Raw genomic sequence first — 26194 nt, forward strand, 5'->3', positions numbered from 1 at the left:
TCTTGGTGAATCAAACCACATTAGCCTTGAATGATTCCACAGGCTCTCATCTTCTGTGGAAACAAAAGCAGAACCTCTTTTCCAAAACAACATATCCTTAGACCCATATTTAAAGTCAAGATACCTTTTTCAGCAGTTCTCTGTGCATATTCCTTCCTTTCGTGTCTTATAATCTGTCTATACTCTGTCTCTATAAAGACTTACTCAAAACACACATAACACACATACCCATCTTTGATCCACCCCCACCATTCCTGAGAGCTGAGGGCTTCCCTTTGTAAAACTACACTGGTTCCGTTCCACGCTCTACTTGCTACGCACTATGGGAACTAGGCTGAAAATTTAAAAACCTACACATATAGACATAGACAGACAGATGGGGCCACAGGGACATCTTTGAGACAAGAGTGCCAAGAATGCCCACTTATTGTGCTCAGGGGCAGGTTATATAGGGCTCTGGCCATGCCCCAGCTCTCGGGATCTTTCAGCTGCAGACCCACCAGCCTGCCATCCGGGTCTCATGCTAAGAGCAGCTGCAGACAGCTCAGAGCAGAGGAAAACAAGTTGTTTACAAGAAATTCAGGGTCTGGTGGTCCGCAGTCCCCAACAAGCACCCAAATGGCAGCTCACACCTACTTGTAACTTCAGTTCCAGGGAACCTGACACCTTCATACAGACATAAAACAATACAGACAGCAAAACAATTCACATAAATAAAAATAAATTAACTGGCTAATTAATTTAAAAAACCCAAATAAATTTTTTTTTAAAAAGGAAATTAGCTCCAGCAAGCTACACCAGCACCAAACAACACTTCCCTACAGAAGCAGCAGCACTGGCTTGTGTGTGAGTGTACAGGAGAAGCTCACTAGCCAGCCAGGCTACCTAGTGAGTGCCAGGCTTTATGAGACTCTACCTTACAAGGCTGTACATGAGATGGAAAGATCACTGCCTCCACAGACACTTCATGCACACACACACAAACACCACACACTAAGGGAAACGAGGCAGGAAAGAACTATACAGTGACCACTTAGAAGGAAGGCAAGGGTCTTCCTTTTTTGGGCTTTTGGGCCAGTCTTACAGAAAGTTCAGTCCCTTCCACATGCTGGTCCTTCAGGTAATTCTGTTACCACACAGCTCCCCAGGGCGCATGGACCTGAATAGTGTTTCAGAAAGGGTAGATTAGTGACACTCATGGTCTGTGAACTCCAATGGTAATGCAGATAACACAACTGCAGTCTTAGGCTGGTGGTGTACACCTGTTACCTCAGCATTCAGGAGGCAAGGGCAGGCAGTCTAGCCTGATCTACATAGTTTGAGTTCCTGGTCACCAAAGACCCTGTGTTTAAAAAAAAAAAAACAAAACGAGCCTGCTGGGCAGTGGTGCTGCAGGCCTTTAGTCCCAGCATGGAGTTTGAGGTCAGCCTGGTCTACAGAAGAGTTCCAGGAGAGCCAGGGCGACACAGAAACCCTGTCTCAACTCCTCCAGTCCTCCAAACAAAAAACAAGCTTAGCTGTTTTGAAAATAAACTGGGCCATGGTGGCACATACCTATAGTTCCAGCTCTCAGGAGGAAGCAGAAGGCAAATTTGAGGCCAGGCTGGACTATACAGCAAGTAGGGACCTACATGACCTATGTAGGGATGCTATTTCAAAACAATCTAACAGCAATAAAAAGCCAAACAGCAGCAGCAACAACAAAAATCCCAAACAACCCATAGCTGACTTCCATTTGAGACAGGGTCTCATATAGCCCAGGCTGGTCTCAAACTCCTGAGCCTCCCACCTCCACTTCCCAAGTACTGGAATTTTTGGTATGCAACACTATGCCTGTCTCTCCTCCTGTAGGAAAATAAAGGTTTATACATATATATATAAAATATATTAAGGTTTCTGCCCCTAAACCATGGCTTAAGATTGTAATGACTATCAAGTGGAAGCATCTGAAATTGAAGTCAAAACAGTTTTAAAAAGACAGGTTGGGAGGTGGTATAGGGACAAGGTTGAGAAGTCTGGAAGAGTTGGAGATGGGAAGAAGCAGGGCAATTAAAATACACTGTATACATGTATGAAAATTTCTAATACATTAAAATATATTTTACAACGTCATATGCCAGGCCTAGCAGCACACACTTGAGATTTCAGTTATTTCATGGGGAGTTGGGGTGGAGGGGTAGGCAAAGCTGGGGGATTGATCACAAATCCAAGTTCTGTCTGAGCTAGAGTGAAGTTAAGGTCGGCCTTCAAAATTTAGCAAACCTCAGTCTCTAAATGAAAAAAGGCTAGTGAGATGGTTTTGCAGGTAAAAGTAAATGTTCTTGCCATGCAAGCTGACTACCTGAGTCCAGTCCAAAGACCCCATGTACACAGGGAAGGAGAGAATGGGCTCCATAACATGTTTGTCCCACCTCCCACATCATATACACACAGTAGTAAACAAAATTTTAAAATATAGCTTTATGGTATGGCATTTGCCCTTTATGTGTGAGGCCCAAGGTTCAATTCCCAGAACCTAAAAATAAGGTAGCGAGGAGAATGTGTCTTCAAACAAAAGCCAGTTTAATGATCATAAGAACAGACAGAAAGACTGGGGATGGACTGAGTGGAGCACTCCTCCTATGAAGCCTCTTTTACTCTTATCGGTTTTCTCACTTCCATTTAAAACATTTGCTCTGTTCAGACACCATCTCCTCTATTGCTTAGGGTCTTAGCTGGGCTCATCCTTGTGGGTTCTTGGGCATTTTTCTAGAGCCTGGATTCTTACTAACTCCATAATTGCTTCCTCAATCAAGATACCTCCTTGCTCTCATATCTGTCCTTCCTCCATCTCGACTCTATTACCATAGAACCTTCGTCCAACAACAGAACAGAGGCAATGACCCACATCGGAGCACTGGACTGAGCTCCCAAGATCCAGTTGAAGAGTGGAAAGACTGAAAGTATGAGCAAGGAATTCAAGACCCTGAGGGGTTCATCCAGTGAGACAGTTTGCTTGAGCTAATGGTAGCTCATCAACTCCAACTGGACTGGGAGTGAATGAGCATGGGAACAACCAAGCCCCTTTGAAAGGGGTTGACAATTGGGGTAGACTGAGGGGCCACTGATAGTGACACTGGATTTGTCTCTACTGCATGTACCGGCATCTTGGGATCCTATTCTCTTTGGATGTAAACCTTGCTCAACCTAGATGTAGTAGGGAGGGCCTTGGACTTTCCACAGGGCAGGGTGCACGGCCCTCTCTTAGGATTGAAGGGGGTGGGGTGGGAGGGTCTGTGGAGGGAGAGGGAGAAGAGTGGGAGGAGGGGAAGGAGGGGGAATTTGGATTGCTAATTTTTAAAGTAATAATATAATAAATTAATTTAAAAAATTGCTCTGCGGGGCTGGAGAGATGGCTCAGAGGTTAAGAGCACTGCCTGCTCTTCCAGAGGTCCTGAGTTCAATTCCCAGCAACCACATGGTGGCTCACAGCCATCTATTATGAAATCTGGTGCACCTTCTGGTCAGCAAGCATACATACAGACAGAACACTGTATACATAATAAATAAATAAATAAATCTTTAAAAAAAATTGCTCTGCAAAAACCAAAAGAACCCACGAGGTTTAAGAAGACTAACACCCCTTAGTATAGCTTTCTGGAAGGTCAGGTTTAAGAAATAATTTTTGTTAATAAATTTTTTTTCTTTCGTGAAGGAGGAAGAATGGCAAGTTTGTGAGGCTAGGGTGCCTTTTTCAATCAAGTACCCACAGACAGGACGGCACTGACTCACCAGCAAATCCTGCAGCTGAGAAGTCGGCTGCTGCTGCTTTCCCTGCCTTGGTTTCTCTATAAGTAAAGGCACTTAGTCCAAGACAGTGCAGCACTAAATTCTAGGAATATCGAGCAGAGCACACAGCTTGGCTCCCAGTGCCTAGCTTCCCACCTATTCTATCACCATACCCTTCTCTCAGCCTTGGCAGCACTCTCTGCTGCGCTGACCTCAGCTGGTTCACAGCAGTCCCCTCTGGGCCTAATCTCAGAATGTCGAAGTAGAGGCTGGTGAATCAGGAGTTCAAAAGTCAGCCTTAACTATTCTTTTGAGTTTACAGTTAGCCTGGGCTAAATTATGAGACCTTACCTCAAAAACAAACAGAAAAGCAGAGAGATTGTTTAGTGGCTAAAAGCACTTCCTGCACAAGTCTAGATTCTAATACTGTAACAAGCTGGGCAAGATCTCATGTGCCACTGTAACAGCAGTATAGTTGGGGGCAGGGCAGTGGGCACTGATGGGGCTTGCTGGCTGCCAGACTAGCTGGAAGATGAGAACTCTTTCAGGGAGAGACCTTTCTTCAAAGGAATAATGCAGAGTGCGATAGATGAACACAATGTTCTTTGGACTTCATGCTTGGGCACAGGTACATGTACCTCCCCCCGCCACTTGCACCTACACCACACCCATATACTACATTCACACATTTTGGGGCGGGGTGGGGGCTGGAAAATCAGGCACTACCATACCAGGTCCAGTTCTAAGTACTAGGAGGTAGAGACAGGAAGGTCAGGAATTCAACAAGGTCATCTTGACTATGTACAATTCAAGACCAGCCTGGGCTATATGATATCCTGTCTCAAAATCCAAACATACAAAACCTTCCATCTCCCAGGTTAAGTGCTTGCAACACAGAAGGCTGAAGCAAGAGTTCCAGGCCAGCCTGTGTTACACAGTGAAACCAGATCTCATAAAAACACCCCACAAGGGCTGGAGAGATGGCTCAGTGGTTAAGAGCATTGCCTGCTCTTCCAAAGGTCCTGAGTTCAATTCCTGGCAACCACATGGTGGCTCACAACCATCTGTAATGACGTCTGATGCCCTCTTCTGGCCTGCAGACATACACACAGACAGAATATTGTATACATAATAAATAAATATTAAAAAAAAAAACACCCCACAAACACACACATCATCATCAACATAGAGATAGTACCAGTATTTAACTCTAAACTGTCAGGGTTCTTGCTATTGCTTTGTTGCTGCTATTGAGACAGAGTCTCACTATGTACCCCAGGCTGTCCTCAGGCTCAAATACGTTAGCCTCCCAAGGACTGGGATTATGCTGGATTCTGAGTTCTTCTAAGTATAACAACATTCCTTTTCTATTAGGCTAGATCATGGCTTATCTGCCTGGTCACTAGTCAAAGAAACAGTTCTGTTTCTGCTTTCTCCCTAGTTCCTGTTTCTGCTTTCTCCCCAGTTCCCGTTATTTTTTTTTTTCTAATCACTTCCAGTGAATTAACTATCTGGCCTATGACCACACCCGAATGAGCACTGTATTCTTATACACTTGTATCTACAACCAGGTGGTGAAACTTCCTTTGCTATTTATTTATTTGCTGTTGGAGAGTGAACCCAAGGCCTGTCAGAATTAAATCTCTAGCCCCCTCCATTGGCATTAACTGGTTTTTAGTCTTCATGAATATCATTTGCTCACAAAACTATTTTTAAAGCATGGTGTGGTAACACACAACTGTTATTACCCTCGAGGCCAAGGCAGGAAGACTAGTTGTGTGCGGGAACAAGCAACCTAGTTTAGGAATGCTGTACAGTTTAAGAACACTTCTTGTCAGAACTGATGTAGCAACACTATTTTCTGTTTTTTTTAAATTTCCTCTGTGTGTGTGTTTGTATGTGTGTGTGTAAGCCCTTTCAAAGGATTGTTTATTTGTGGGGGAGGGAAGGAGGAAAGGATAAGAATACATCATGGTATATAGAGGTCAGAGGACAAAGCTGAGGAGGTGGTTCTCTCCTGATACCTTGTTTTTTGAGGGAGGGTCTTATTTCTGCTGCTGTGCTGTATAACTGTCTTTACTTCCTATCTTGTTATAGGAGCTCTGGGATTATAGACACTGAGTCCCCACATTGGGGTTGAAAGGAACTGTAACAGAAGTGCTTCTCACCCGCTCGGCCATCTCACTGCACGATGCCCCACGCTGGTCTGGAACTCACAGCAATCCTATCTCAGCCTCCACAGTGAACCAATAAGCCCAGCTAGAGTCCACAGTTTTAACCACCACAAAGAGCTCAGGCCCTCTGTAGACTGCCATTGCTTGTTAAACCCACCAAGCTTGAGAATGAGGATTTCACAAGTGGGGCTTCTCCTATTGAATTCTTGGGGTCCGCCAAACAGAGGCAGCTAAGCAAACATTCAGAGAAAGCCCTCTGGCCTGCCTGGACAGAGGGTGGGCAGAACTGTGGAGGCTCATTAGCTAGACCAAGTCACTTCCTGAATCTAGTTATACCATGCTTAACTCAGTTTGACTAGTGTCACATTAATACTTAAGAAGCATGTAGTCATATTTCTTTCTATCCAATTATATTCAAACTCTATTCCCGGGAATAAGACTCAGGTCCTCAGGCTTAGAGGCAAGAGCTTTTACCCAAGGAACCATCTCAAAAGCCCTGACCCTGACTTTGAACTTCTGATACCCTTGCCTCCACCTCCAAAGGCCTGGGATTACAAGCATGCACCACAATGGCCAGTTTATATAGTGTTAGGGATTGAACCCAGGGGCTTCATCTATGCCCTATCTATGTACTCTGACAACTGAGCTACAGCAGCCATTGGAGAGATTATTCTCTTTAAGGCTAGAATGAATAAACACTGAACATGTTTCTTTCAGAACAACTAACCATCCGAGAGCTCATTAGAGAATGCGGAATCCTGGTCCCACCTCTGAGGTAGTGAATCATATTCTGCAGTAAAAAGATGCCTTGGTGGTTCACTCACAAAGTTGAGGTGTTAAGCTAAGCTTAACATCTGAATGCTATCGAGGACAGAGGTTAAGTGCCAGACAGCACTGTAGGAAAGAGCAGAAGAAAAATAGAAGAGTTGTTCAGAAACAGTAATTTGGGCAAGGCATGGTGGGAGAGACTTCTAACTCCACCACTTGGGTGATGTAAGCAGAAGGTTCATGAGTTCAAGGCCAGTCTTGGTTATATGGATGACAATACTGATAGTGAAGAGATTGAGAGAGGGCATGTGAGAGACAGACACAGACTTACTGACCACCTTGAATGATTTTAAAAGGCTAAGTTTCCCTACCCTTGGAAGGGCAGTTAGGAAGAGAAAAACTACGAACAGTACAGTAAGGTGCTATAATGAGCACGATGCCCAGGGAAGATGTGATACCAGTTCTAAGACCTTCACAGAAGAGTAATACGCTTAACTTTTCAAGGGTATTGAGAAGTGGGCACTTGTCTAGATACCACTGAACGTGAGGAAAACAAAGGCTTTATCCTTAAACTCCTCTACTTGTAAACCATCTCTCCCCACATCTGGCTACGGAATTCTAAAATGGAGAATGTGGAAATTCTGGTTTAGAAGGCCCAAGAGGTGATCTTAGAATCTGTACTCATCATTTGTACGCAGGTGTTACTGATGAAAAGCACAAACATCCTTACATGTCCCAAAAGTCCACACTCCTTGGTAATGATCAAGATGCTACACCAAGTTAACCATGGAGGCTCACACCTGTAATCTCAGCACTTGGGAGGCTGAGGCAGAGAGTTAAGATAAAGATCAGCTAGGTCTACAGTGTGAAACCTGTCTCAAAGCAAACAAAACAAGAGGAGGGCAGGAAAGGGAAAGGTGAGAAAAGGAAGGAAGAAAGGGGTGAAGGAAGAGAGGACAAGGAGAAAGGAAGGAAAAGGCAGGGGAAAAAAGGAAAAGCCTATTTAAAAGTTGTTCCTAAGAACTCTGGGGATACACTATCACCCTCCCAAGCCCTGTTGCACAGGCTCTCTATCATGAGGTTGTCTCATACAAACCAGGCAAGATTAGCCATTCTCCATTTGCCTACAGCAGCACTTCCCAACACCGACCACACATATGAATTACTTAGGCATCTTGGTATGCTGTGATTTTTGACCCCCCTGGCTCTAGAACCCCAAAGTCCTTGCTTCTCCTCAGGTCTCGGCCTAATGGCCTTGCTTTGAAGACAGGAGCCTACCCATCACCCTTCATCCATAGGGCCAAGCTTACATAGCAGCTCCTGGAACTTCCTTAAGATAAACAGCAAGCAGGGAACTCAGGTGAAGAAACTGGGAGCAAACATGGAGTCTCAGTGTTGTGCCAAAGAACCATTACCCTTTACTGACCACCTAATGAGAGACTCCTGTATCAGGTGCTTCAAGTCTCCTCCGCTGTGAACTGTTAACCTACGTAAAGCACTCAAGTCTGTGTAACACCTTAGTACACCGGGTAGCTCTTATTTTTAATTCTTAATGCAAACACATCAGACCTGTATTAGCACCATTTATAATCAGGGACTGCACTAGTCACTTTTCTAGAAATTTAATTAGTCTTTGCAAGCCTTAATTATGATGAGGCTTGGAATTACCAATGAAATCCTAAAGACAAAGAAGATGAATAACTTGCCTAGGGTTAGTTACATAGTCAGAAAATGGACAACCAGGATGTTAACTCAAGCAGTGTGACTTTAGACCTTAAGTTCTTAAGATATATACATGGCAAACACTCAAGCCTGTTTTGAAAGCCGGGCATGGTGGCATAAGCCTGTAATGCCAGCACTTAGGTGGTAGAGGCAGGAGGATCAGAAGTTAAAGATCATTTCTTTGGCTACACAAAGAGCTCATGGCCAACTCAGGCTACATGATATCCTACCTCAATAAAATACAGTCTATCTCAATATGTCACCATTCCTTCTAACTACGCCTGCTAAAGACAAGCAAAGATGAAACAACCTTCCCTCAGGTTGTTTCAGGGAAGGAAAGTATTGTGTTGGTTATCTTAGGTCAGTAAAGTCAAATATGAAAGAGAAACCCATTGCTATGACTCCACTTCTCATGCTATCCCCACACTACCCTGCCAGTCAAACTCAAAGTCACAAGTAAACAAAGATGCCAGTAACTAAACACCACCTGGAAAGCGAGCATGCCCTGCCCAGTTTCCTGACCCTGGAGATGAGCTTCTCAGGTCTACCAGACATGCACACTATGGTGACAGGATGCTCACGTGTCTCTCTCTTTCTCAGAACTCTCATACTCCAGGAATACGATGTGGCGGGGGTAGTGGCCGCAGATATCACCATTCACATTTGGAATCACGCTGAAACAGTAGTCACGGCCAAATAGCTCCAGACATCTCTTCTCAATGCGTTCAACCTGCATAGAGAAGGAGACTTGAGCATAAAGAAGAATCTTGGGATCTAAAGTCATGAGAATTAAATGGCCCATGAATAAAGAGGGCACTGGAAGTGACAAGTACTTTTGTGATTATCATTCAGTGTTGGGAAGAAACATAATGCTGGGCCACAGGCCCTTCTATGTTAACTCACATTGTATGCTTCAGAAAGATATCTAAATCCATCATTCACACTGTATGTAAGACTATGTGTAGTCAGTTCGGCAGTGGTGACACACACTTTAATCCCAGCACTCGGGAGGCAGATGCAGGCAGATCTCTGTGAGTTCAAGGCCAGTCTGGTCTACACAGTGAGTTCCAGGACAGTCAAAGCTGTACAAAGAAACCCTATCTTGAAAACAACACACAGTTTGTAGTTAACACTGGAAAGAGTCTATCATTCATAAGATGTAAAAATTCTTTCTAGATGTAGTGACACATGCCTGTTATCCCAGCACTTGGAATGCTGAAGCAGGAAGGTCAAGAGTTCAAGGCCAGGCTGGGCTATGTAGTGAGTCTTTGTCTCAAAAAACAAAGCAGCAGTAACTCTTGCTTAAGGTTACTATAAGAGCATTAACACATTCCATTTCTTTGATACTAGATGCTTTCCTATTCTACAGCCCCAAGATAATAATATTTGAAGCTCTTGTCAGTCAGACACAGTGGGCACACCTGTGATCCTAGTACATAGGATGCTGAGGTAGGGGGATGGCAAGTTCAAAGCCAGTCTAGGAGATATATATATATATATATATATATATATATATATATATATATATATATGTCTCAATAACTCCTACAAAAATAAAGCAGCTCTAGTCAGCAAAATAAAAGCTGCAGACAGCTGGCTCCTTCCCTACTATCTGCTTATAATACTGAAGGCAAGGCTCTCTCTAAAGTTACTCCTTTTGCTCACAGTTCAGAGAAGAGCCCACTAGCAGAAAAGCTTACAACTTGTAACCTATCAACAACTTTGCAAGACACCATGATGCCTGGAGCAGTATTAGGACCAGATACATGAAAGTTAAGGTTTAGCTTGTAAAACTCTAATCTTCAGACATTAAGAGGGAGGTGGAATCCATCAAAATCACATACCTCCTGCAAGCACTCAAATGAGCCTCCTTGACCACAGGTGTGATGGGTCACACCTGTAAGCAGTACTTGGGAGGCCAAGCAAGAGGATCATTGTTACAAGCCATCCTGGGATACATAATGATTGTGAGGCCAAGCCAGGGCCCCAGAGGAAGACCATGTCTCAAAAGAGGCAAGATTGGTGATGCATCTCATCTGGTAGCGTTCTTGTCTGGGATGCAGAAAAACCTGCGCTCAATCTCTAGCACCATATAAACCAAACATGAAGGTGCACACCTGTAACCCCAGCAGTTGGGAAGTGGAGACAGGAGGATCAGGAGTGCACAACTTGGTTTTGGATATATCACAAATTTAAGACCTATCTGAACAAACACACATTACAAATCTAGGGTGTGACCACCAGAAATTGTGATTTAAGAGAATCTAAGACCAAGAAACTTTTGTGTTTAAGTAGTACCCCAAATGATGCCAATTATAATCTGAAAGGTACTTAGCTAATCTGGAGAGATATTACCCCATCATTACTGGTCTTTCCTAGGTTACCTCTGAGACTAATAAAAGATGTCATCTACAGCATGTCCCAGCCCCTAGGTAACCTCTGGAGCCAAACCAGTTTATGGTCCAGGACAGACGAACCCCAATAAGTAAATGAAATGCTAAAGCTGCCACACTGAAATTGAGAAGGGGTAGGGTCTACCAGTGTGCAGAGGCGAGTATGTCTCAATCAGACCAGGAGCTTTCAACGCCTTTGTAATTAGAACAAAGGGAAATTCCGGGGGTGGGGGGGGCAACAGAAACTTCTTTCTGATAAAAGGAACAGAAAGGGAATGTGGGTTGTCTTCTTGTTTTACAGGAAAGGAAAGGGAAAGGCCTAAGTCATGCTGGCACCTTATAAGGAGGCGACTAACTCAGCTGCTCTCTGGGCACCATAATGCCCCACTACTCCAGGCTCCTGCTCTGATCTCTGGGCTGGGAGAATCTCTTCCCCATTTTCCCTCTGACTTTAGAGGTTTTTATTAACTGTTGGCAACCCCTTCTAGGCTCATGAAGGGTAGCAATTTTCCCTATTTCCTACTGTCTAACCTTTGCACCTGGCCCGCAGCTCCGACCCTTGACCTCCAAAGCCCTTGTCTAAAGTACCCCCCCCCCCCCAAAAAAAACAAAAGAGCCTAGGTCCTCTCTTTGGTGTTAAGCCGGACCCTTACTCTCCGAGTCCACATCCTGGATAAGTTCCCCCTCTGTGCCTCTCCAGGGAGGTCCCTTCCCGCTCTCCTCCCATCCCTGACTGTAGTGTTCCCTTAGTAACTCAGGCCTGGGACCAGTTCCAGGTCGCTGCACCTCTGGGGCTCACCTTAGAGCCTCCAGTCCCGCCGCTGTCCTTGGCCCGGTACTGAGTCCGGGAGAACTCCTCCAGCAGCTCCCCAAGCCCCGGCTCCTGAGGCGGCGGGTTACCCGAAGAGGCGGTGGACCCCGCCGAGGCGGCGGCGGCGGCCCGAGCGCCCGCCATGCCCAGCCTAGCGTCCCCTCAGGGTTCCTTCACCAGGCCCATGGCACCTGAGCCTCGGACTCCAGCTCTAAAAAGCCTCCTGAACCGCCTCAGCCGCCGCCTTCTTCTTCCACTTCCGGCCCCGCCCCACCTCTCCGGATGTTTACTCCTGCGACGGCCAATCAGAGCCCGGGTTCGTGCCCGGCCCACAGGTTCCCGGCCCACCCCTGACGCGGAGGGATCCAAGTGGTCTCACGGCGGGGGCCGCGCTCCGCCCAAGGGGTTTCCCCGGGGGAAGCCGGGCTAAACCATTGCGGCTGCGGAGGGGTGGCGGCGGGAACCATTGGAAGGAAGCAGAGAGGGCAAAGAACAGTGTTGGCAGCCGGAAGGACAAAAGCTGCAGGTATTCTGACAGCGTTTCAAACGGCACCTGTCATCCACTGCTGCTCTAGCCGTCCCTGCGAAGACAGCGCTGTCTATCATCTTCCTATTGAGGAAGGTGTTTGAGAACTGCCTTATTCTTTTTTTCTTTAAAAGGATTTTCTGGCTCTTGACAGTGGGCTGACGCCGGAGGATCACCAGTTTGAGACCAGCCTGGACTACACCTTTAAAAAATAAAATAAAACCAAACTATTTCAAATGTTTGCAAAGAGATAGATAATAGAATAATCTTCCCTCAATTTTCTATTAGCTGCTCCCATCATTAATCAGCATATGCCAATCTCCCGCTCAATTCTCTCCTGTCCAGAGAATTATTTTATTTGTATTTTGTTACTGTTGTCTGTGTTGTTTGTTCTGGAAATTATTTTAAAGCAAATATCAGCCACTAATTTCATTAGTGAACATATAAGTATTTGTTTCTAACAGATCAGGTTTTTGTTTTGTTTTGTTTTCCCCAGCAAAGTAACTGCAAGGCTATTTATATCATAGCATTCTCTGTGGGTATATGTGTCTCTCCCTCTCCTTACTCTAGGTTAGTTGAAGCTCATTATATTGCCCAGATGGTTGCCTTCAACTTTGAATCTTCCTGCCTCAGCCTCCTGAGTACAGGGTTTACAGGCATACGCCATCACTCTGCTAGCAAGCGTGGTCCTAATGCTCAGTCTGTGCGTTACCTCCTCAGTCTCAGTTGTAATTCTTGTATAAACCAAACATTTTTATTGGTTTTTTTTAGACATGGTCTTACGTATCCCAGACTGGCTTCAGACTTGTATCCAGGCTGGAGCCGTGGCTCGGCAGTTAAGAGGGCATGCTATTCTTGCATAGTGTCAGAGTTCAATTCCCGGCACTCATGCTACTTGGTTTACAACAGCCTGTAATTCTAGCTCCAAAGGGATCCAGTGCACTTTTCTGGACTCTGATGATACCTACATTCACCTATACATATACCCATTTGCAGGGTGCACATATACATATAATTAAAAATAAAATAAATCTTTAAAAATTGTGGTGTAACCAAGGTTGGCCTTGAATTCCTGACTCACCTGCCTTCATGTTCCCTGTGCTGAGTATCTCAAATGTCAGTCCAAAGTCTTAGAATTGGTAGTCTCAGGCGATGTCTATCCCCAGGTATCAATTTTTGGAGAGAAAGGGTTATGACCTCATCAAGTATTATATATCTGAGGTAAAATTGCCCATTTGGCTATCAGTTACACAGTTGTCAAAGGTGACTGTCAGCCAGGCACTTGGTGAAGATATAGCTTATGCTCTAAGGGAAAGCTCAAAATAAAATTAATGCTATTAAAACATAGTGACTTAGTTAACAGAGTATCTTAATTTTACTCATTTTCTTAGATTTGTAAGGATCAAAGAGAAACACAAATCACAAGCCCTGCTGATTGTCAGTTTCTCCTCACCCCCAACTAGGTGATCTCTATCCTGATTTCTAATACTGCAAATTAATTTAGACTGTTTGGTACCTCAGTCAAATAGAAGCAAAATATGTTCAGTTTTGTTTTTAATCACTTGTCTTCTACATGGTGATGGTTTTTCTTGGCTACCAACTTGGGAAACGGACCATCAGTTGGGTAGTTGCCTCCATTGGATTGGCCTGTGGCCATGCCTGTGGGGCATTTCTTTTTTTTAATTAATTAATTTATTTATTAAAGATTTCTGCCTCCTCCCTGCCACCGCCTCCCATTTCCCTCCCCCTCCCCCATCAAGGCCCCCTCCCTCATCAGCTCGAAGAGCAATCAGGGCTCCCTGATGTGTGGGAAGTCCAAGGACCGCCCACCTCCATCCAGGTCTAGTAAGGTGAGCATCCAAACTGCCTAGGCTCCCACAAAGCCAGTACGTGCAGTAGGATCAAAAACCCATTGCCATTGTTCTTTAGTTCTCAGTAGTCCTCATTGTCCGCTATGTTCAGCAAGTCCGGTTTTATCCCCTGCTTTTTCAGACCCAGGCCAGCTGGCCTTAGTGGGTTCCTGATAGAACATCCCCATTGTCTCAGTGTGTGGGTGCACCCCTCGCTGTCCTGAGTTCCTTGCTCTTGCTCTCTCTCCTTCTGCTCCTGATTTGGACCTTGAGATTTCAGTCCGGTGCTCCAATGTGGGTCTCTGTCTCTGTCTCCTTTCATCACCTGATGAAGGTTAATATTCAGGAGGATGCGTATATGTTTGTCTTTGGATTCACCTTCTTATTTAGCTTCTTTAGGATCGCGAATTATAGGCTCAATGTCCTTTATTTATGGCTAGAAACCAAATATGAGTGAGTACATCCCATGTTCCTCTTTTTGGGTCTGGCTTACCTCACTCAGGATAGTGTTTTCTATTTCCATCCATTTGTATGCAAAATTCAAGAAGTCCTTGTTTTTTACTGCTGAGTAGTACTCTAATATGTATATAGTCCATACTTTCTTCATCTATTCTTCCATTGAAGGGCATCTAGGTTGATTCCAGGTTCTGGCTATTACAAACAATGCTGCTATGAACATAGTTAAGCATATACTTTTGTTGTATGATAGGGCCTCTCTTGGGTATATTCCCCAGAGTGGTATTGCTGGGTCCAGGGGTAGGTTGATCCCGAATTTCCTGAGAAACCGCCACACTGCTTTCCAGAGTGGTTGCAAAAGTTTGCATTCCTGATGGAGGAAGGTCATTGGTTAAAATAAAAGAAGCTGCTTGGCTCTCATTGGTTAGGAGATAGGTGGGAGGAGTAAACAGAACAGAATGCCGGGAGGAAGAGGAAGTGAGGTCAGACCCGACAGCTCTCGTCTCCAGAGCAGATGCAGCAGAGACGCCATGCTACCTGCTCCAGGGAAGACGCACGCTATGAAGCTCCGACCCAGGATGGACTTAGGCTAGAATCTTCCCGGTAAGACCGGTGCTACACAGATGATTAGAAATGGGCTAAATTAATATGTGAGAATTAGCCTAGAAGAGGCTAGATAGGAATGGGCCAAAGCAGTGTTTAAAAGAATACAATTTCCATGTAATTATTTCGGGTAAAGCTAGCCGGGCAGGGCAGGTGGCTGGGGTGTTTGGGGACGCAGCCCCGTCGCTCCTTATTACTACACATTCCCACCAGCAATGGATGAGTGTACCCCTTTCTCCACAACCTCTCCAGCAAGGCTATCATTGGTGTTTTTTATTTTAGCCATTCTGACAGGTGTAAGATGGTATCTTAAAGTTGTCTTGATTTGCATTTCCCTGATTGCTAAGGAAGTTGAGCATGACCTTAAGTGTCTCTTGGCCATTTGAACTTCTTCTGTTGAGAATTCTCTGTTCAGCTCAGTGCCCCATTTTATAATTGGGTTGATTAGCCTTTTACGGTCTAATTTCTTGAGTTCTTTATATATTTTGGAGATCAGACCTTTGTCAGTTGCAGGGTTGGTGAAGATCTTCTCCCAGTAAGTGGGTTGCCTTTTTGTCTTAGTGACAATGTCCTTTGCTTTACAGAAGCTTCTCAGTCTCAGGAGGTCCCATTTATTTAATGAGGCCCTTAATGTCTGTGCTGCTGGGTTACACGTAGGAAGTGGTCTCCTGTGCCCATGTGTTGTAGAGTACTTCTGTGGGGCATTTTCTTGATTGCCAATTGATGGAGAAGGGATTTGCCTACTGTGGGAGGTGCCGACCTTTTGCAGGTAGTGCTGAGCTAGGAAGGAAAGCAGGCTGAGCAAGCCATGGGGAGCAAGCGGGTAAGCACTGTTACTCCATGGTCTCTGCTTCGGTTCCTGCCTTCAGGTTCTTGCTTGCGTTCCTGTCCTAATGTCCCTGAATGATGGACTGTGACACAGAAGTGTAAGCCTAATAAATTCCTTCTCAAGTTGCTTTTGATCAGAATGGTTTTTTATTGTAGCCGCAGGAAACTAATTAGATGAACGTCTTTAAGATTTATCTAGCTGGTCACAATGGCATACACCTGTGAGTGCGGCCTTTGGAAAGCTGAGGCAAAGGATAAATGAAAGTTCAAGGCCAGCTGAGCCACAGTGTAAGCCTGTGTCTCAAAAAAATCTCTTACTATGAGCTATTTTGTAGATATTTTTGGTAAAAACATACATATTTTAGGCAATATATATATATTGCCAAAAACATTATATATATATATATATATATATATATATATATATATATATATATTCATCTCACCAGTCCCACTTTTAATAATTCTGATGAAAATGTAGTGATATCTTATTGGGCTTTAAAAAAAATCCATCCTTTCTCCCTCCATCCCTCCCTTCTTCCATTCTACAGGGTCTCATATAGCCCAGGATGGCCTCAAGCTCCCTATTAGCTGAGAATCCCCTGAAACTTATCTGCCTCTACCTCTTGAGTAGATTCAAGCATGCACTCTAGAGACTTGCAGTTCTAGAGTCCTTTGTGGATCTAGCCTAAGACTCTAGCATGATAGGCCAACCCCCTACCGACCTTTTCTTTTAATTTTGGAGACAGAATCTCACTGTATTACCCAGACTGGCCGTAGACTCTGCAGCTCTAGGAATCTCCCTGCCTTAGGACTTCAATAAGGACTGAATCTGGTCAGAGATTAAGTTTATTTGTTAATGTATAAAATACATACCCATGAATACACCCACTTTAATTGTACCTGTGAAGGACTGCTGACAAATCATAAAATCCTTACCCCAAGACATCGAACATTTATATCACCCCAAAAGTCACTCCCAGTGTGCCAGTCGGTCTCGCTCATCTCCACCCCCAGACACCCACTGATTTGCTTTCTGTCACTAGAAGTTCCTAAAAATGGAATCAGACAACGTGTCCTCTCCTGCATCTGGCTTCTTGGGCAGAGTTAATTTTGGCTTTAATTTGCATATCCCTGATTAATGAAGCTGATCACCTTTTCCATATTTATTGCTGATTTGAATATTCTCTCTTGGGTGCTTGTAAACATCTTTTGCCCATTTTTCTTTCTTCCTCCTCCTCTATCTCCCTACCCCCTTCATTTTGTTTTGTTTCTTTTCTTTTTGTTTTGTTTGTTTTCTTTTGGGATTATGGGCATAAACTCAGTATGTGTCCCAGATTGGCCTGGAATTCACTATGTAGTCCAGGCTAGCATATGCCTATCCCTCCAGCAAATCAGGAGGCTGAGGCAACAGGATCCAGGCCTGCCTGGAATACCCAGTGAGTTCTAAGCTAGCATTCAGGTGCTTCAAGTTCTAGTTCCCACTGTTTTCTAAAATTATTTAAAAATATTTTTGAAAGGGGAGCGTCCCATGTATATCACACTGATATCAAACTCGCTGTCTCACTGAGGATAACCTTGAACTCCTGGTCCTCTGGCCTCCACAGCTACACCTGTTCTTCCATACTGGGATGGAACCCAGGACTTCCTACAAGCGAGGCAAGCACTCTGCCAATAGAGCTACATCCAGCCCTGAAATTTGGTACTTAGTGTAAAATAGAAGTAAAGGGAATTTCTTTTTTCCAAGTTTTTGCTTTGTTTTTGTTTTTGTTTTGTTTGTTTGTTTGTTTGGACAAGTTGTTCCACCATTCCTGTCCCCAGGGACCTTTCGCAATTTCTATCTATTCTGACTATTGTGAGTTGTAAAACTCTGTCCCAGGACCTGGTTCTTTCTGTAACTAGCATCAAGCAGCTCAATAAGCCCTTTTATTTTAAAGGTGCTTCAATATCAAAAGTTTTATTTTAATTTTTTTTACAAGACCACCTAATCGACTCAAAGAGACTTATTTACAAATAAAACCTTTGTTGTCAGTCGGTAACAACTTTTTAAAATGATCACTTTGCATAGGCCCTTTCTTCTCATTAAGAGTCAAATAGGGCCGGGTGGTGGTGGCACACATCTTTAATCCCAGCACTCAGGAAGCAGGGGCAGGAAGATCTCTGTGAGTTTGAGGTCAGCCTGGTCTACAAGAGCTAGTTCCAGGACAGGCTCCAAAGCTACAGAGAAACCCAGTCTTGAAAATCCAAAATAAATAAATAATAAAAGAGTCAAACAAGGAACAGTGCATGGTCTCTCACTTACAGTTCCAACCCTTGGGAGAATGAGGCAGGAGGATTGCTCTGATTTTCACTCCAGCCTGATGTGGGATTTCCCTCTGTATGCTGTGATTATCATTGATTAATAAAGAAATTGCTTTGGACCTAGCAAGGTATAACTTAGCTAGGCGAGAAAAACTAAACTGAATGCTGGGAAAGAGAAGGCAGAATCAGAGAAAAGACATGTAGTCCCACCAGAGACAGACTCCTGAACTTTAGCCGGTAAGCCACAGCCTTGTGGTCATACACAGAGTAATAGAAATGGGTTAAATTAATATGTAAGAGTTAGCAAATAAGAAGCTAGAGCTAATAGGCCAAGCAGTGATTTAATTAATACAGTTTCTGTGTGATTATTTTGGGTCTGGTCAGCTGGGACAAACACCAGCCTGGGCTACAGAATGAGTTTCAGGACAACCTGGGCTACAGAATGAGATTCTCTTAAAGTTAATTTCAGACTTGCCTTTCCTTTCGAGCCTTACCCCTTGTATCAGGAACCATATTGATGCCCAGCAAGAACTAGACTGACATTCACAGCTTCCTTCTAAGGAAGGAGTGAAAGTAGCTGAGAAAGATGCTGGACCTGGAGCACAGACAAGAATATTGTGGCCTTTGAGCATCGAACACATTGTATCTCTCAAGTCCCCAGGCTTGGTGAAAGAATGGCTCATCTGCAAGTATTTCTGCTGGTACCTTCCCAGTGAGGATGGCCAGCATCTCTGAGCCTACCTCCGCCTGCCTCCACACTGCACCTGCTACCCTGCGCTGAAGTCATTCGAAGATTGACAGGCCTGCTCCAAAGGATTGGAGAACAAGAACCTTGAAGGCTCGCAAGAGGGGAAACTCTAGATATCTACTGGGGGTGCTGTGTCCCTGAGCCTGACAAGAAAGCCTAGGCTGTTTAGCGGTACATCCGCCATGGACATGACCAGATCCTAATGCTAGAGAGGATTATTTTGTGCTTCATAAACTTGTATCCAGAAAAAATGTTATTGTTTACTGCTAATGATTTAGAGGCAAGGTCTTACTCTGTAGCTCAGGTTGGCCTCAGTCTTCAGCGGATTCTACTGCTTTTGTCCTGGGATTACAGGTGTGAGCCACCAGTGTTAAAAGTTCTTAGCACACAAAGCTTAAATTAATCAATCAAAATGCAGCAATAAACACCCAGTGAGTGTGATGGTGTGCACCTGTAATCCAGCATCCAAGAGGCTGAGGCAGAAAGATGGAGAGTTTCAGGCCAGCCTTGGCTACATAGCAAGCTACTATCTGGGAAAAAAAAAACCCAAACAAGGTTTGAACTTGCATTTGGTGTATCTCCCAAATTTCCAACTCTATTTTCAAACATTCTCCTTCTCCTTCAGTTTTAGGTGTTTTTGTTTGTTTTGCTTCATTGTTCTGAGATAGTCTCATGTTCTCTAGGCTAGACTCAATTCCCAAAGTTAGCCAACAACAACCTTGAACTTCCAACCTGCCTGTCTCTGTCTCCTGAAAGCTGGAATTATAGGCTTGCAGTATCATTTATTTATGTGGTTCTGGGATCAAGGCCAGGATTCTGTGCATGCTAGGCAATCACTTACTAAATGAGCTACAGCCATAACCTCTTCTTCTTCCCTCCCTCCCACCCCCTCCCTCCCTCTCTTCCTTCTTTCTTTCCTTCCTCCCTCCTTTCTTTCTTTATTTCTGTATGTATGTGATGTTTGCATTCTGTGAGTTTCTCTATCTTTTGCAGATTCCATAAAGCAAATGTTTTCATTAGAGAGACAGCGCACGGGTTGGTGACCTGGGCCAGGATTTCCCAAGTATGATACATCTACCCACTGTCTTATACTCTATTTCTGATGTTGATCACAAGACTCAGGTGCTCTTAGTTTGATTCAGCCCTTTGAAAGTTCTCCATTATTAGCTCATTACTGATAATAAAAAAATAAAAATGGGCCTGGAAAGATAGCTCAGCATGTAGTTGCTTGCCTGGTGTAGGAGGTTCTTCTGTTTATGTGTTGCTTTCATTGGTTAATGAATAAAGAAATTGCCTTGGCCTTTTGGTTGGGCAGAACTTGGGTAGGCAGGGAAAACAGAATTGAATGCTGGGAGGAAGAAGGGTGGAGTCAGAGAAGCCATGGGTCCTTCGCCTGAGACGGATGCCAGTTTAGAATCTCTGGAAAGTCACTGCCACGTGGCAACACAGATTAATGGAGATGGGTTAAACTAAGATGTAAGAGTTAGCCAATAAGAAGTTAGAGCTAATGGCCAAGCAGTGTTTTAATTAATACAATTTCTGTGTGGTTATTTCAGGGTTAAGCTAGCCAGGCAGCAGGGAAGAACAAGTGGTCCCTCTCCTTGCAACACTTGCCACCAGGCCTGATAACCTGAGTTTGATCCCCAGGACCCACATACTAGGAGAGAACCAATTTCAGGAAGTTGCCCTCTGACCTCCACAAGCACCAGGGCACACACACATAACTAGATTAGTGGGGAAAATGTTTATTTGTTTTATTTGGTTTTTGAGACAGGGTCTCACTTTGTAGTTCTGGCTGTCCTTGAACTCACTATGTAGACCAGGCTGGCCTCAAAGTTCTGCCACAGAGATCTACTTACCTCCGCCTTCCCAGGGCTGAGATTAAAGGCATGCACTACTATGCCTGAAAAAAAAATGTCCTTTTTTTAAAAAAAGTCAAAAAGGCCGGGTGGTGGTTGATGGAGGAAGGTCATTGGCTAATAAAGGAACTGCCTTGGCCCATTTCATTGGTTAGAAGATAGGTGGGAGGAGTAGACAGAACAAAACGCTGGGAGGAAGAGGAAGTGAGCTCAGACTCGACAGCTCTCCTCTCCGGAGCAGATGCCTCAGAGAGACACCATGCTCCCAGCTCCCAGGCAGACACAAGCAATGAAGCTCCAACCCAGGATGGACATAGGCTAGAATCTTCCCGGTAAGCGCACCTAGGGGCGCTACACAGATGATTAGAAATGGGCTAAATTAATATGTGAGAATTAGCCTAGAAGAGGCTAGATAGAAATGGGCCAAAGCAGTGTTTAAATGAATACAGTTTGTGTGTAATTATTTCGGGACATAAGCTAGCCGGGCAGGCGGCTGGGGTGTTGGGGATGCAGCCCTGCCGCTTCTTATTACAGGTGGTGACACATGCCTTTAATCCCAGCACTTGGGAGGCAGAGGCAGGCAGATCTCTGTGAATTCGAGGCCAGCCTGGTCTATAAGAGCAAGTTCCAGGACAGGTTCAAAAGCTACAGAAAAACCCTGTCTCAAAAAACAAAACAAAACAAAAAGTCAAAATGGTTGCAGGCTGGTCAACATAGTCTTAGAGATTTTCCTGGCAGGAGTAAACTTAAGGTGGGATTGCTGACTCTGTGTGACTGAACCTGCATTTTTCAAGATCCGGTCTATTCTGCACCTGCATAAAACTGTCTTTGCTTTTATCTGCCTGTTGATTATGTTGTCTCGTGTTTATCAGCTTCCCCCCACAGTTACTTTATGTTTAATTACGTGTCTGTGCATGTCTCTGTGTTCATGTACACAGGAGTGCTGTGCACTTGAAGGCTGAAGAGGGTGCTGCGTCCCCTGGAGCTGAGTTGATAGGTGGTTGTGAGGCCCAGATATGGGCTCTAGGAACCAAATTTAGGTCCTCTGCAAGAACAGTAAGTGCTCTTAACTGCTGAGCCATCTCTCCTGCCCAATAACTGTCGTCAATACAGCCTCCCTCTGGATAAATGGCTTCTTGAGAAGTCACAAAGTTGTGGCATTCTAATTATGCCACGTTTGTATATTTACTAACAGAATTAATTCACCTTTAAAGAACAACTCTGGGGCAGGGGCGGGCGGGGGCAATGAGTTGTGTCAGTGGTAAAAGTGCTTGCAGTGAAAGCCTGGCTACCTGCATTTAGTCCCTGGGACCCATGCGAAGATGGACAGAGAGGAAAGAACCATCTCCTCAAAATTGTTCTCTCCACACATAAATCAGGCTGCACATGTGTGTGCATGCATATGCACATGCACTTACTCAAAAAACCATTTTTTATCAACTATTTGACCACTCTGATATATTAAGATCATTAAGACAGGATTAAAAATTTGACTTCTCTCCCTTTACCTGTTTTTGCAGTATAACTTTCTTAGTTATTGTTCTTTTGCTGTGAAGAGACACCATTATCAGTGCAACTCTTCGAAAAGAAAGCATTTAATTGGGAGCTTGTTTACAGTTTCAGAGGGTGAGGCCATTAACATGGCAGGAAGCAGACAGGCATGGCACTGGAGTGCCGCGCACCGAGCCCCCGTGTTTGTGCTCTGTGCGCTAGAACCCAGTTCGTGAGCTTTGGGCAAGGGGCTGGAGGTTGAGAATACACACGCAGAGGCAGACCTTTTAACACTGATACCAAAGTCCCCTTTATTAACACCATGTAGACTTAAATACACTGCAGTCAATGGCCAACAGGTGATAATCCCATCCTCTGATCCTCTAACTAGGCACAGCTTCTAGTAACCTTAATCAGAAGGTTCTAGCAGGGAAAAGCAGCTGAAGGCCAGGACTCATTAATCCCAACACCCAGCTGAAGGCCAGGACTCGTTAGTCCCAACACTGGAGCAGTAGCTGAGAGTCTTCATCCTGATACACAGGCAGAAGGCAGAGAGGGAATGGGGGAAGAGGAGAGAGAGAGAGAAAGAGAGAGAGAGAGGGAGGGAGGGAAGGAGAGAGAGAGAGGGAGGGAGGGAGGGAGGGAAGGAGAGAGAGGGAGGGAGGGAGGGAAGGAGAGAGAGAGAGAGAGAGAGAGAGAGGGAGAGAGAGAGAGGGAGGGAGGGAGGGAGGGAGAGGGAGGGAGGGAGGGAGGGAGGGAGGGAAGGAGAGGGAGGGAGGGAGAGAGGGAGAGGGAGGGAGGGAGGGAGGGAGAGAGAGAGAGAGAGAGAGAGAGGGAGGGAGAGAGGGAGAGAGAGAGAGGGAGGGAGGGAGGGAGGGAGAGAGGGAGAGAGAGAGAGGGAGGGAAGGAGAGGGAGAGAGAGAGATGGTTCCCCACTTTTGAAACCTCAGAGTCCACCGCCAATGACACACCTTCTCCAACAAGGTCATACCTTCTAATCCTTCTCAACTTTCCACCAATAGGGAACCAAGCATTAAATATATGAGTCTTTGAGGGCCATTCTCATTCAAAGCATTGCAATAACCAACAAAGATTTGCTTTGTTTTGTTGAGACAGGGTCTCACTCTGTAGTCCAGCATATATAGGACTATATAGCCTAACCTGGCCTTACACCTCCGTAATCCTCCTGCTTCAGTGATCTGAGTAGTGGAATTACAGCCATGAGCCACCACACCTGGTTAAGACTTTATTATTATTTTTAGCATCATTATTATTTGACAGATTTGGAATGGGTGGTATGTATTTGAATCTTGTCCTTGTTAGTTTCAGTTGTAAACTTGACATGGCCAGGGGCCACCTGAGGATGTCTCAACTGAGCAAATTCCCAGATCGGATTGGCTTGTGGCTGTGTCTGGTGAGCGATGGACTTAATTGATGATTGACTGTGGGCAGTCCTTTGAAAGTGCTGTATGGAAACCTACGACTATAGGAAAAATACATAGTTTAAATGGAGCTGCCCTATAATGGGGGGATAATGCCTCTCAAGCCACCATTGGCTGTAAATAAAATGTCCCGTGCCAAGTATGGGTTTCGAGTTATTGGTCAGTGGGGTCCCATTGATCCTCCTCTGAATGTTATAGGCTATTGCCATTGTTCTTCGTGGCTCTCCAGAATCTGATGGTAAGACCCTATTGTTGAAGACACCACACATCTGAGTCATAGGGCATGGAGAAATAAGTCTAGTACCAACCTGGAAGCTTCATTTCTATGAACTAGTTTTCAAAGTTGTGGTGGTTTGAATGGTGGGGATTGGCACTATAAGGAGCTGTGGCCTTGTTAGGATAGGTGTGCCTTGTTGGAGGAAATGTATCACTGGGCAAGCCAGGCCCAGTGTCACTCTCTCTTCCTGCTGTCTGCCAATCCAGATGTAGAAGTCTCAGCTCCTTCTCTAGCACCATGTCTGCCTGTGTGCTGCCATGCTTTCTGGCATGATGATAATGAACTAAACCTCTGAACCGGTAAGCCAGTCACAATGAAATGTCTCCTCTTATGAGTTGCCATGGTCATGGTGTCTCTTCACAGCAACAGAAACCCTAACTATGACAACAGTGATGGAAAGTTCTATGTCTGCTTCAGGGAGAGAAAGCCATCATCAATCTTACCAGTTGTGAGTTCTGTAAGCTATAAAGACTGGCCTGGCAAGATGTCCTTACTGGTACAATAGTGGCAGGAATGTTATGGGAGTCGCCAAGCATGTTCTAATTGGAATTAAAGCTCCTCTGTAAGATGGGTCACATGCATGGTACTGTTGACTAGGCCAAAACCTCATGGCTGGCTAGGTCATAGATCTTAGGGGAGAAGCTAGCACTATTATTTTAGTAAATTGACATAGTAATAAACTGCCTCCTATGTTCTTATCTTTATACCCACAGATAAGTGTCTCCCTCAGCCTTCATCATAGAAGCCTTTTTAAAGATACCCACACCAGTCAACAGTCAGAGAATCGAAGAATGAGCAGCACTCAGATCTAAATGTGACACCTGTGTCCTATCCGCTCTCCCCCAGGCTCAGGGATCATGTAGGACTGGAAAGATGGTAAGAGCCAGAAGGAATGGATGTCTGGAGCAGAACAGTGTTTGATGGTCACGACAGTGTAGTTGTACACACGAACTCACAATGACTGGGACTCCATGCACAAGATCAAGCCAGCCAAAACCTCAGCAAGATAGGAGAGGGAATTATAAAGTCCTGTCTCTCTATGATGGCTACTGGGAAAGGGACAGTTATTTTTCTTCAGGGATGTGGGCCTGAGAGGCTATTTATGATCCAGTGGATGGTTCCATATCCATGCACATACTGGTACATAACTCAACAGGTATTAAATAAATAAAGGGGGGAGCACATGAAGTTTGGAGGGAAAGTGTGGGGTAGGAGAGAAATTGGAAGGGTGGGAATGGGGACAGATTTAATCTAAGTTATCTACATATATGAGGATTACATAAAAAAATGGTTTCTCTATAGCTTTGGAGCCTGTCCTGGAACTAGCTCTTGTAGACGTGGCTGGCCTCGAACTCACAGAGATACACCTACCTCTGCCTCCCGAGTGTTGGGATTAAAGGTGTGTGCCACCACTAATCGGTCAAATAAAATAGTTCTTTATAAAAGAAACCAAAACAAGCAGGAAAAGTTTGTTGGGTTCAAAAATTCAGAGCTCTCATCCTTGGTTGGTTGGCTCATTGCTTCTGATCCTGTGGTAAGGCAATAAGCCACAGCAGGAGCACATGGCAAGAATCCTCAACTCTGGACAAGCAAAGAGACCAGTGGTCCAACAGCCCCTTTACAATGATGTAAGAGCTGGAGCTAGCCCCTCCTCTCTAAACTTTCATTGCTTCTAGTAGTGCAAGCCGAAGACCAAGCTTGGGGTAGTCCTTGGGGGAAATGTACCCAAACCACAGCAAGAGGGACATTCGGCTCCCCACGGAGCAGGTTCAGAGTTTGGCTGTCTTCTTGACCCTCCGCTTCTCCTCACTCAATCCAATACCACTCTCCTGCTATATCCCATCTTGTTTCCCAAGTTCTTTAGTTGTTTTTTGTGTTGTTTGTTTGTTTTTGATCTTGAGACAGGGTCTGACTGTGTAGCCATGTCTGGCCTGGAACTGGCCTGGTCATATAGATTAGGCTTGAATTCACAGAGATCCACTTGCCTCTGCCTCCCCAATGCTAATATTCAATGGCCTGTGGCACCATGCTTAGCTACTTTTGTTTGTTTTTTTTTTCTGAGCCAAGGGCTCACACTGTAGCCCAGGCTAGCTTCAACTTGAAACAATCCCCCTGCCTCAGTCACTTGTGTGAAGCACGTAGGCACGTACCACAACATCTGGCATTCAAAACAAATT

General features: G+C 44.8%; 1 protein-coding gene across 4 annotated transcripts in view; it reads right to left on the reverse strand.

The window, feature by feature from the left end:
- The window catches only part of Mtmr14 (myotubularin related protein 14), a 47505-nt gene extending 35605 nt beyond the window's left edge, over positions 1–11900 (reverse strand). For all 4 annotated transcript variants that reach the window (XM_075983227.1, XM_075983226.1, XM_075983229.1 and 1 more), the window contains exons 1-2: positions 11625–11900; positions 9014–9162 (exon numbers count right to left, since the gene is read on the reverse strand). In XM_075983227.1, the coding sequence (XP_075839342.1) occupies positions 9014–9162; positions 11625–11780 (305 nt within the window). In that variant the 5' untranslated portion in view covers positions 11781–11900. The remainder of the gene's footprint in view (positions 1–9013; positions 9163–11624) is intronic.
- Between the last annotated feature and the right edge of the window lie 14294 nt (positions 11901–26194).

This window comes from Microtus pennsylvanicus, chromosome 8 (genome assembly GCF_037038515.1).
Source record: "Microtus pennsylvanicus isolate mMicPen1 chromosome 8, mMicPen1.hap1, whole genome shotgun sequence".
Lineage (NCBI taxonomy): Eukaryota > Metazoa > Chordata > Mammalia > Rodentia > Cricetidae > Microtus > Microtus pennsylvanicus.